The 13241-nt window shown below is 42.7% G+C and overlaps 2 protein-coding genes across 2 annotated transcripts in view; one reads left to right on the top strand and one right to left on the bottom strand.

Annotated features, from left to right (window-relative positions):
- Positions 1–866: 866 nt before the first annotated feature.
- The window catches only part of LOC137433803 (photoreceptor ankyrin repeat protein-like), a 35945-nt gene continuing 23570 nt past the window's right edge, over positions 867–13241 (bottom strand). Inside the window, exons 3-4 of the mRNA XM_068126176.2 lie at positions 5776–5916; positions 867–1579 (exon numbers count right to left, since the gene is read on the bottom strand). Coding sequence (XP_067982277.2) covers positions 891–1579; positions 5776–5916 — 830 coding nt within the window. The 3' untranslated portion in view covers positions 867–890. The remainder of the gene's footprint in view (positions 1580–5775; positions 5917–13241) is intronic.
- The window catches only part of LOC137433788 (rho guanine nucleotide exchange factor 25), a 278788-nt gene continuing 268988 nt past the window's right edge, over positions 3442–13241 (top strand). The window contains exon 1 of the mRNA XM_078783275.1: positions 3442–3607. Within this exon, the coding sequence (XP_078639401.1) occupies positions 3503–3607 (105 nt within the window). The 5' untranslated portion in view covers positions 3442–3502. The remainder of the gene's footprint in view (positions 3608–13241) is intronic.

Here is a 13241-nt window from a genome sequence, read left to right as displayed (position 1 = left end):
TAGTAGTCAATATATGTGGTCTATTTTGATGTTCAAAAACATTTATGAAGATGTGCCATAGAGGCTCATTTGTTGAGGAAAGAGCTAGTGGCATAGCAGGAAAACTTAGTCAAAGTGTGTATAAAGATGAAGGAATAGGATAGAGGGTATCCTTTTGTGATATGCAGAGCCCTTGTGGTCGGAGGTCCCGACCTAACTATAAACTGTCGATTTGCTGTAAAATAGTTGTGATGATAGTAGAGAGTACAGTTTTGTGATATGTAAGATGTACAACATCTTTGACATGATCATGATCAGGAATGATCAGCTACAAGGTACAAAATAAAATATATGCAAATAGGAATTTCAGACCAAATAAAGGGTAAACACTAAAGGTTCAAAATGATAGGAAATAATGTGTGACAGTTTTAAACGGAAATTTAAACATGTGAAACGCACACAAAATCAAGAAGACGTAGGCACATTGACAAGAGTAGAGAACAAGTGATGTTGCAATGACATGAACACTATTGTCATGCAATATCGATCAAACCGCACTGGGACGTGGGGGATAAACTACTCAGCAAAAAGTAGTGAGCCTTTTCAGAAAAGCTTAGACTGCATCGACTAAACACATATTTTTGGAGGGCACTTTAAAAAAAAAGAACTGCCTCACAAATGAGGGTTTTCTTCTTCACTTTAGTTCCATCCAGTTACACCAATAATGTGCAGGTTTCCTTTTGCAGGCGTGAAAAGTTCTAAGAATTGCATACGCTTAACATGGCAATGCAAAGAAAATGGAGAGTGTGAAAGCAACTGTATAAACCTTTCGTTATACATTTGAAAAGTTCAGTTATTTTGAAACTTCTCACATCACTTTCTGCATATTTTGTTTTTTACAAGTACCATTATTATTTTTGCACCTCCTTGAATTTCCACTTCACTGGGACTTGCAACAAATGCCGGTCCCTGACCCCCAAGTACCTGCTCAACCTGCTCCTCCTGCGAACATGTGAGGAGGCCGCAGTCACCTTAAGCTGAGGGGTGTCGATCCCAGGACTAACGCTTCCACAGTGCAGCATGGGCGCAGGAAGCGAGATGGTGCAGTGTGCCACTCGCACAGATGTAGGCATGAACAGGGTGTGTGCATCGCTTTCCCTGTGCACCTGCTGATGTTTCTTCTGCTGCAAATGCTGTTCTTGCATCTCGGGCACCGATACACTGCGCGTTCCAATTGCGGGTGGACTGTTCGGGCAAAGCGTACGACAGGCCATGCTCAAGAATGGACTCGAGAGGCTTGTGGTGGCGAGCACGAGGTGGTCTAAGACCCCTCCTGTTTGCGGGTCCCGAGGAAAACGTATGGTGAGGGCCGAACACAGGTGTCTTGCAAGCTTCTGGGTGCATGACTGCGGTGCTGTGGCTTCAGACACCCGTGCCGCCAGCTGAGGCCACTCAGGCTTGTACGAAGCATGCAGTTGAGATGGTTGTGGACGCTCCAGGAGGCGTCGCAGTGCACACGTGGTTTCCCAGCGGCCTGTGCGCAGCGCCCATTCACGGGCATTGAGGCCTCGGCCTGCGTCTACGGCATCAATCTCTGCCCCTGTCATGTGGACGACAGGAGTCACAGTAGTATGAAAATTGTAGGGAAACATTTGTATCGGAGGGTGAGTAATCGGAAGTGAGTTTCATATTGATTGAACAGAAAGGGGAGCAATGTATTCAATATCACAGCAGTATTATTGTATATTCCGCATCTTTTCTTTATAACAATAGGACAATGCATTAAAGTTTAAAATTAGCACAGAAGAGAATCCATGGAATGAGATACAAAAGTCAAAGAAACACCCACTTTGTATTGTCCTCATTTAGGTATGTATAACTCATCAGGATTTTTAATTAATATTTCTAATTTCTATATACAGTATTTACATATTTTCAATTAAATCTAAAATAATAAAAGGCAGTGTCCGTCCGTCCATCTGTCTCCTCCATAACTCCAAAACCATGAAACCTAGCGGCCCCAAACTTTGCATGCATACACCTGGACCACCAACAGATTGCAATGATGAAAACTTGGTGTTTGGGTGTGTTATAACACCCTTTTTGAAGATGATTAACGAGGTGCTCATAAGGAAAAACCCGAAAAAGCCTTACCAATATGGCAGCCCGCCATATTAGTCAGCCCATTGCCACTCGCTGGGGTCTTAAGCTGCCATTTTCTTTCAGCCGATTCAAACGTGGCTTGCATTGGAAACACGATCAATTATCATTACATAATTGCAGCATATCATCAAAATCTGGATTCAGATATGAGGATTGGATCCTGTAGATTACATAAATGTCCAAATCTGGAGTGAAATCTGCCAAAATTTGCCATATCTAGCGATTGGTGAACACTATTCAGGCTGCTTTTGCAAGCCCTGATGTTACAGTTGATAGAAAATATTTGACATAGTCTATTTGAAATATTTGAAAATATTTGACAGGAAATATTGGATCCTGTAGACTTTTCATTTATTTAAATGTCAAATATGGAGTGAAATCTGACAAAATGTAGCATCTCCAGCGATTTTATAACTAAGTGTATATATTCATTTATTTAAGCGAGGCTGTCATTCTCCTTCTGGGGTTATTTTTATTTATTTAACTTAATAATAATTTCTAACTTAATTCATATTTCCATGGGATAGGGTGTCACCCCACTTTACCTGCGATCTGTTTTTATAATTCCTCGGCTATTTCAACCAGAAGAAATCGGCCTACTATCGCTTGCCTAGCCAACCGTTCCTTATCACCCATTTCATTGGCGTGCTTGCTGGAGAGCTATGCCACTTCCCGAGGGCTCTACAAATGAAGTCAGAAATACCTGTGTACTTAATCACTTAATTAATTTTTTATAACACCTTTTTAAAATATGATTAACCACCAGTTGGTGAACGCTATTCAGACTGCTTTTGCAAGCCATGGCGTTACAGTAGACAGAGCTCACTTTTTGTTTTGACGTACCCATTTTTTTATTCACTAACATTTTTGTGCGATACACTAACCCTCCCCTCCCTCCCCCTCCCTTCCCCCTCTCCCTTCCCTCTATCCCTTCCCTCTCTCCCTTCCCTCTCTCCCTTCCCTATCTCTCCTCCCCCTCCCCTTCCCTGCTCCTCCCTCCTCTCCTCACCCCTTTCTTCATATTCCCGTCAGGAAGCGACTCAAACGTCGGCAACGCCGGATACTTTTGCTAGTGAAAAATAAAAAGTTGTGCTTCCTGGGCTTGTGTGTTTATCTTGTGCCAATAACATTTTTGAATGTCCCACATGAAATGCTTCATACATCATTGATATTATTCCAGTCAAGCTTTATACCTTCTTCCGTTTTATGATAAATACAAAGCTCCCTCTCCCTCTCCCTCTCCCTCTCCCTCTCCCTCTCCCTCTCCCTCTCCCTCTCCCTCTCGTCCTAATGGGAAGGAGCTTTTGGAGAGAGATGGGCGCTGAATCCACCATCATCGCTACCTGCCATCCTGCATGACATGAGCCTGCTCGAGCCATCAATCATCATCGTGATAGACCCAGAGATCAGCTCGTGCCTGTCACAAGTCCTCACCTGTCCAGTGAGGGTTGTTTCTCACAGTGAGGTATATTTCTTGTATCATTTTATCTGTGAGTCCAGTATTTGGCGCCATTATTTGGGGTTAGGCATTATTTCTTCTGTGTATAAGACTCATCTTATGTTTGTCTGTCGACCGCTTGATCTGTTCCTCATTTATTTATAGCACCCAGTCTCCCTCATCCCCTATATTGTTTAAAAAAAAAAGCTTTTTAATTTCTAAGAACGTTTTCCCACCTTTTGATTTTCGCACGTGAACACCCCCAGTTTCGGCTTTGTTTGAACGAAATATCTCTGATCATCAATTTGGTTTCAGACCTGGTCACTCTACTCTGGACATGCTGCTTCTGCTGTCTCAACAATGGATGGAGGTCCTCAATGCCAAACAGGAAATTAGAGCTGTCTCCCTCGACATATCATGTGCCTTCGATACGGTCTGGCACCCCGCTCTGCTCACCAAACTCTCCCCCTTTGGTATCCATGGAAATCTCCACGCATGGCTGGCGGACTTCCTCTCTAGTCGTAGTCAACGTGTGGCCCTGAATGGGTTTCTCTCATCTCCTCTTCCTGTTCAGGCTGGAGTTCCCCAAGGCAGTGTTCTGGGCCCTGTGCTTTTCTGGTCTTCATCAATGATCTCTCCAACTCAATTGAAAATCATCTCTATCTCTTTGCTGATGACTCCACTCTCTGCCACTCCATTCCTCATCCCTCAGATCGGCAGTCTGCAGGCTCTTCACTCTCTGCAGACCTGGACAAAATCACTGACTGGGCAAACAAGTGGAACATGTCTTTCAATCCTGACAAATCTCACACTCTTACGATGTCTCTCCGAAAAGACCGACTGGACAACCCTCCCATCCACTTTCTGAATAATCCTCTCCAAGAAGTTCTATCACTCAAGCTTTTGGGTCTCACTATCTGCCATGATCTTTCCTGGGAAAACCACATTTCAAATCTGGCCTCCAAAGCCAGTCGCCGACTGGGCATCCTCCGTCGTGCGAAGTCCTTCCTTGGCACACCTGAGCTCCTCACCACATACAAGGCTTTCATCCGCAGCTCAATGGAATACTGTTCTCCCCTCTGGGCTGGTGCTCCTGCCTCACACCTAGCTCGTCTTCATGTTGTTGAAACCAAAGTGTTCAGAATCATTGGAATCTCCCGTGATGAAGCTACCTCCGAGGGTCTTTCACTTACCGCAGGCAGGTTGGTGGTCTTTCTGTCTTCTACCGACTCCTCTCTGGCCTTGCTCCTCCAGCTCTCTCTGGGCTCTGTCCCCCAAATATTCCTAAAGGTCGCACAAGATCTGCCTGCAACCCTCTTATGGTTAAACTGCCAAAATCAAGACTCTCTGCTCACCTTTACTCTTTCATTCCTCTTTTCTCCCGCCTCTGGAACAAACTCCCCCACTCCCTTCAATCCCACTCCTCCCTCCAGGTCTTTAAAACAGCTGTTCACCACCATCTCTTATCTTCCCCCATCCAAAACCTTGATCTTTTCTACCCCCGCTAATTTCACCCCAAATCCTCTTTTTTGAAATACCAACTTATTTCCTGGAAGTCCTTGGTGTCCTTGTGTTTATACTTCTCCCACCCCCCCCCCCCCCCCCCACATTCCCACGCCGCCTCCCCCCAAGCCCTCTCCCTCCCACACATTCCCGATGTCCCTCACAAATGTTGTTTATGTGCTTCCCGTTCTCTCCCCATCTTGTCTACCGCTCCCCTTTTTATGTACTTTGGTTCTTTGTCTGTTTGATTTGTTTGTGTGATAGATGTTAGCTCTTTCACAAGCCTCGATTATGTATACAAAAAAAAAAAAATCGAACGTTCTTGTTGGATTGTGAATTGATAAATGAACATAGTAATAGTAATTGAATGCAGTAAATTAAAAGATTTTTTTACAGCATTCGCAAAGTTCTTAGTCTTGTCACTAGACGGTCTGTGTTGACGGGCCTGGACTTCAATCAACTTTTTAATTACATAGTATTTGATAATATTTAACACAGTATCTTTAGTTACATAATATGAATAGTATTTAACATGGTATTCCAACCTCTTTCTATCTACATTTCTGCTAAGTCACACATGATAAGTTATTTTTAGATTGCCTAATATGTGAGAGGTATATAGGAAGCAAGTAAGTGTGATTATATGTTAGTAAATGTGGACAGCGAAGCTGTAATTGTGATTATATGTTAACCTGCCAGCAGGATGGCGATGACGCACTCTGAGCGACCCTGAATGGCCGCCAGCATGAGTGCAGAGAATCCCATCTTGTTGCGCTGCTCTAGGTCCAGCCCGGGATAGTAGTTGATGAGGTAGTTGGTGATGGTGATGTATCCTGTACAGTGTACATGTGTTAAGATACACATGTCTTTTTTATTCAATTCTACCATAAACATTTCACCACAAATATTTTGAATGGAAGACATTTATTAAAGCAACTGTATTGAAAACGCCAATCCCACCACAACACCATGTCTATCTAATGTGTAAAATAATCTCTTATGGGAACCACAGCATATGTAACCAGGCTGAATAGTTTACGGTGTGTATCTCACTGATGGGCTGGATCTACATCCAGACCTGAACCAAAAAATAATCCGCTTCTTCTTGTCACCCACTCAACTCATCCACAAAGTTTTATCATAATCCTTCCACAACTTTTTGAAATATCGTGCTATATATCGTTTTTGGCCCGATCTCTCAATTGTGAAGAATCACTTTAAAAAAGAAAAAGAAAATCGGATCCAGATTTGGATTTCACCGAAATTGAATCAATTCGTCCGTGTCACACATCCAGCTTGTTCACCAAGTTGTGTACGAATCCGTCCATAACTTTTTGTGATATCATGATATATATCGGGTTTGGCCCGATCTCTCATTTGTGAAGATTCACTTAAGAAGTTCTAGAATCCGGATCCGGGTCTTCACCAAAATCGAATGAATTAGTCCTTGTCACATAGCCCAATCTGCACATAAAATTTTGTCTGAATACGTCCTCAACCTCAACTTTTTGAGATATCCTGCCTGCTCACAGACAAACAAACAAGCATTAGCCTGGCAGGTATGATGAAAATCGAGAGAAACAATAATTGATTGATTAATTGTGTAATTAAAATGAATAAATAATAATCCTAAAATAATTAATTTATTAATCAATTGGCTAATAGCATACCGAAACCACTAGTGCTTCATCCGAAGATGTATCTTTTAAAAATTAAATTAAATAAGTCATTAATAAAAAATTAAATAATTAATTGATTAATCAATAGATAATTAATCGATGAAATGATTAATCAATAAATCAAAAATATCCTTGATAGCCAAATCACTTGGTCACTGTAAAACCACCGTTTAGAGGCCATTTTTCCCCGCAAAGCGGGGGTTGGCCTTTTCGGGGACCGTGGTACTTGTTGTTTTTTGGTCCCCTTTTTGAAGCAATGTTTTACGGCCGGATGCCCTTCCTGACGCCAACCCTTTTTGCCGCCTTTTAACGACAACCAGGGAATTACCAGTGAACTGGTACTCAATTTGCCGACCTCGGAAGGATGACAGGCTGAGTCAACCCCCCTGGCGTTAATTCAGCGATTGACCGGGATTCGAACCCAGGATCCTAGGATCCTAAGCCGGCACCCTAGCCGCTCGCCCAACACCAGGTCACTGTCATGTCCATATATTAGCTTCCTAGCTCAAAAGGTCCCTGAGATAATGCCAAGATGAGAAAGAAAATAAATAAGTCCTGAATAAATCGATAATAATTAAGTGATTAGTCAATTAATTGATTAATCCAAAAAATACAGTTTTTTGCGAATGCACTTCTTCACTATTGCACCCAAATTTCAGCTTTTTAACTCAAAGGATGGCTGAGATATCACCCAGATGGATGAGATAACCTTGACCTTTGACCTTTGACCTTGCCCTTTGACCTATATAGTCAAAAAACATTGACACCCTCACTTTTATCCTTCAGAATAATCTGGTAAAGTTTGACAAAGATCGCTGAAAGCATTCGCGAGTGAACGCACTCACAGACAAACAAACGAAACAGACCGACATATTATGAAAATCTTCAGTTTTCGTCATAACAAGAAAGATGTCATGCATAGCACGATACTTGCGAAATCCAAATAAACAATAGTTGCCATGGAAACAGCAATTTTGTATTTTGGAAAATTTGACCTGTGAAGTGTTTAACATGATGGAATGTTGTGCATAACAAATTTGGTTGACTCATTTTATAATTGCCACTTAATATGTGTTTTACATGTTTAAGATGGCATTGATCTTTGACATATTCGAACCAGATTTTATCCACATTTACCTCACATGTGTATAAATAAGCTGTATAAGTTTCAATGTGATATTTTGAAAAATTCCTGAGGTTTGGCAACAATAAAATCACAAAAAGATCCCATTTCATTATAATGAGGTGAAATTGTTGTCATGGACACCGTTTTCTCTTTGCCACATGGGGCTTTTCTCTTTGCCACGTGGTACTTTTTCTATACCATATGAGACTTTTTATATTCCATGTAGGACCTTTCCCTATGCTACTAATCAAGATGAGCATAATCTAAAAAAAAAAGTTTAAAAAAAGAGTAATTCAATAAATTAATTATATTTTGCACCCTCATAGCACTTGCTACTGTGGTGGTTTACCAATGAGGGCCTTTTGATTATGACTAGTGAACCTCAAGTGGTATTGTAGAAAGCCCTCAGACAGAAGGTCTAATGGGGTCAAAATGGGATTAGGGTACTAAAGCCCCAGTCATACCGGATTTGAGTGGCCACGAATCGCCCCGATCACCCCCGATCTGGCGATTCCCCGCACCAACACGACTTTTCGGCAAGATCGGCTGTAAATTTTCCCACAGTCATACCAAAACACCCCTGCCACGACTCCCGTACAATCGCGCCGTGACCGCCGCGCCGACAAAGCCCGATCCGCCAAGTGCGTGGCAAGATCTCCACAAGTCCTAGCCCGTGCCCACACGTCTTCGCCCCGATCCACCCCGATCCCACTACGACCGCACTATGATGGCACTACGACCTCACTACGACCGCAGTACGCACGCGTACGTGCCCACCCGTCCGAGCCCGACTGCGCGGCGGCCGTCCTTGCCCTATATAAGAACGGCCAAGAATCGCGCCGACCTAGCTACGATCTTAAAATTCAGAAGACGCTAATTCACGTTATTTTTGTATGTCGTTTATATAAATCATCAACTCCAAGCCTTCCAATGATGCCGCCAGCCAGGAAGAGGGGGAGGGGATCCAGGAAGACGTGCACAATCACGCGGCCGCCGTGACCAGCTTGGATGTGATCGATGTGACCAGCTTGGAATCAGGAGATGAAATGATTTCGCCGCCGGGGATCGCCTATATATACCCGGTCTTGTGACAGGTCGTACTGGCGCCTACTGGTGCTTATTGCATGCTTACGGCAGTCTTGGCGGAGTCTTGTTAATTCGTGAGAGATCGGCAATGATCGTGAGTCGTCGTACTGCTGCGCGAACGTGGTCGGGACGGATCGGGGCAATTCTTGGAAGATCGTGATGGCAGTCGTACGGTGTCCATGTGAGGACGTACGGCGGTCGTATCAGTGCTTGCTGGATGCGGAGCGAATCGTGGCAGCCAAGTTTCCCGACCGCCGCAAGACACTCCACGACCATTTTCCCGATGCCCACACGCGCCCGTACGACACCCTCCAGACAGCAGCAAGAGTTTGAAAAACGCCACGAATCGCCACGATAATTTTGAACAGTTCAAAATTGTCGGGGCGGCTTCCCGTCTCGACCCGAACTGCCAAGTACACCCCCGATCATCCAGGAATCGTCAGGACCCCAATACGATCTGGCCAAGAATGTCGCCCCGATCTTAGGTCGTGGCGATTCGTGGCCTGAAAATGGCCAGTATGACTGGAGCTTAAGGCTTTTTAATAAGTACTACTGGGTCTTAGGGTCGTAAAGTGTCTTTGGCATTTTCAGGGCACCTTAAGGATCTTAGGGCTATAAAGCGTCTTTGGGGTTTTTGAGGTCTTTGGGTTCTTATGGGTCGAAGGGGTCAAAAGGGTGGAACGGTTTAAAGGGTATAATGGGTCTTGAAAGTTACAAAGGGTATATAATGTTTTAAATGGTTGGTCTAAAGGGGTCCAAATGGTCTAAGGGATCTAAAAGGTGTAAGTGCTCTAAATATATACATGTCTAAAATGTGTGTTACAATAGTTAGTAATTAATAGACATAGTCAAGGTTCAATAATAAGTAATGAATAGACGTACACACGGTCCAACTCACTTTCAACCAGTACATTATTTATAGACTTACTCACAAGAGTCGACCAAGACTTCACCTTGACTGAGTGTTCACCGTCCACCCATGTTTTCTGTTTTATATACGTACAATATATACATAGATATCAAGTGAATTGGTTGAAAATTGACGATTTATGTGACCTTGACCCTTGATCTTTTGACCTATTGACCTAAAAACAATAGGTTTCCAACTTGTCATTCTACCAGGACAAACGAACGACAAATGGACGGACAAATGGACGGACAAACGGCCAGACAAATAGACAGAATAGCAGACCAGACTAACCAATATACTTGCGAGTATTCGATTATGCAAGTAACATACATACAACCAGATAGTGAAACCTTAACTTCTGTCCACCTTCAGTGGTGACTAACACAACACAACAGGCACAAGGAGTCCAGATATGAGAGACACGAGGAATGAAGGATTGAATATGAGTATTGCAATTAGAATTGGGGAGAGTAACTAGATGTGGGATTGTGGGGAAAAAAAGTGTGTAACCTCAGTGGACTCGGGGATGATGGAGGGACAGGAGACCAGGAGGAGCGAGGCAGGAAAAAAAAACAGAGTCTACCAAACTGCCTGAGGTAGGCGAGAAGCAGACCTTGCGATTTGACCTCTTACTGTGATACTGATATGTCAATAACAAAAGCAAAGCAAAGATAACTTTGGACTCAATCACCTCCAGGGGAGAAACTTGGGAAACAGCAGCATCAGTCCAGAGTGTGGACCCATTCTTCATACTTAAGATGAAGGGCTTATACACTGCAATAAAGCTGAGAGTCTGGAAATGGACTTGGCTCTGTGGAGAATACCGAGGGGTCGACCTGCCTTACAAACTCTGTGGATAATACCGAGGGGTCGAATTGCCTTGAACACGTTGGGCCATGTGGTCTACCCAAGACAGGTTGTGAGGCTTAGGAACTCAAGTGCCTGCATGTCTTTCAGTGCATGATCGAGAGAAGTAGACTCAGGGTTTGAATGCCAATCTTTGTGCTTGACAGAGTGAGAACATGGGATGCTTCTCGATTGAAAGACATGCTCCCGAGATGATGATGTATTGGAGAAGTCATTGATGTCGACCAAGAATCAGGTCGATCTTAAAAAGCTGCTTTGTGGGTTACCAGCATAAAGAGGGTGATTTTGAAGCAGAATGTCATCAAGAGCAACGCATTGTTTCTGCTGCCAGAGAAAACATGGTGACCTTTCAAGAAGAGGTCCTTGAATACCATTAGCAGACAGCTTTTAGAGCTAGGCCAGGTGCCAGACAATATTGAAAGCTTGAGAGACAGCAATATAAATTACCCTGATCTCTTGTTTGAGATTTAATGCATTCATCCATTGTTAGGTTAAATAAGCTACACGTCCGTAGTAGAATAGCCAGGGCGGAAGTATGGCGCGGTGTATTGGTGTACTGGAAGATGTAATCGCCCTCACCATGGTATTCTATCAAAGGCTTTGTTCAAAATGTTACAATAAGACATCGATAGAAAGAACGGGGTGCTTTTCATTGTAGGAAAAAGACATGCACACACTGCTAGTTGGAACTCCCCATTCTTTTTGGAACGAGCAACTTGCCTGTGCCCACATGATTTTATAAACGGTTTAGGGATGAAGGTGACAAAAATGCAAATGGCTTTATTTGAAACTGTTTATTCGATATACAGGGTGAGTCAAAAGTAGCGCCCGATTTCTGCTTTTTTATATATATATATATATATATATATATATATATATATATATATATATATATATATATATTTCTGTCAGTTGATTGTTTGTTTGCCATTTGTATTACAGTGTACAAGAAGGTAGAAATAAATGAATGACATGTTTATCTAACCATTTATTCGGGGGAAAATTATTACGGAACTGTACCAAGCTGTTTTACTTGCAATTTTCAAAGTGCCCTCCCTCGTGATCGATGCACAATTGCAGCCGAGCAGTCACAGAGTGGCACACACGCTTGCAGAGTTCGATATCAATTTCCTCAAACTTTGCAGTGATTTGAGCCATCAATTCCTGAATGGTACGAGGCTTTTCACGATAAACAAGGTCTTTCATGAGCCCCCAAAGAAAGAAATCTGGAGGTGTAAGGTCTGTTTCCATTTTTTATGGTGTTTCCATTCTGCTTTTCGTAAGGTTTCCATTTTTTCTGGTGAAGGATACGGATAACACCTGATTGGCTCACTTCCAACTCTGCAGATAAACGGCGAGTTGACTTTTGCGGTCTTTGTTCCAGTCTCCTGATGGCTTCTTCAGCCTTAGCTACATTCGTTGCCGTTTTCGGATGACCGGACTTCTTTGCAGTGGCTACCGACCCTGTTGCTTCAAATTTCTCGACAATCAATCGTATGTTTCTTCCCTGGGGTGGGTTAATATCGAATTCCTGTGCCAAACGGCATGCCGCCATCGTTGGTTGTTCATTACATTTGTAGTAATGTTTCACGGCCGCAATGCGTTGATTCATTGAAAGGTAATTCATGGTTCAATTTGGTGCAAATTCAGTAACTTTCCAAACTCTCAGCAATAACCTGCAAAATAAAAACAAAAATAAATAAATAAACGAAGAAAATTAATAATCTGCAAGGCAATTATTAACAACATGACATCCCAGAAAGAATCTGACAGCTGAAAAAACAGAAATCGGGTGCGGGCGCTACTTTTGATTCACCCTGTATGTAGCTATTTGATGCCAAGGGTCCATCATAAAAAATTGTATTGGTGTCAAAGCCAGTGACCAATTGCAAATGGATGGTAGGGCGATACTGCATATAGTATCAATGTTGTATATTTACAGCATAGCCCGTAGGGCAATGCCATCTGGAACAGTTTGTCTATCCGTCCGGTGTATGTATGTATGTCCCTCACAGACGTCCACCAATCAGAATTAAGGATCTGGTCATATGACAGGGGGATATCATTTACTAATCATTACAGTTGCATATTTTACTAAAATGAAATATAATAACCTGTAGTTCTGTGGAATGGTTTGGAGTCCCAGCGGGTGTCATAAGGTAGGTCGGAGGTTTCAGAAATTCCTCAATACAATTATGATTTTGAAATGCAATTGACACGGATATTGCTCCCGAATCTGGAAGTGAACAGAAGACGACGGTTTGCTTGTTTTATAATATCTCAATACAATCGTGATTTAACATTATTTTTTGATATATTAACACTATAGTAATAATTTTTGATTGGAATGATGAATGATGCTGTGTGGAATGTAAATATAGAGATATTCAGTTTAAAGCAGAATGAGGAAATGACGTAAGGGTTTCCATCCGTGACATTCGCGGATTCCCCATTTTCAGTTTCGCCATTGACTGGATATAGCAACATTTG

This window comes from Myxine glutinosa, chromosome 1 (genome assembly GCF_964187855.1).
Source record: "Myxine glutinosa chromosome 1, kmMyxGlut1.1, whole genome shotgun sequence".
Taxonomy (NCBI): domain Eukaryota; kingdom Metazoa; phylum Chordata; class Myxini; order Myxiniformes; family Myxinidae; genus Myxine; species Myxine glutinosa.
This window is presented reverse-complemented; position numbering and strand designations above follow the sequence as displayed.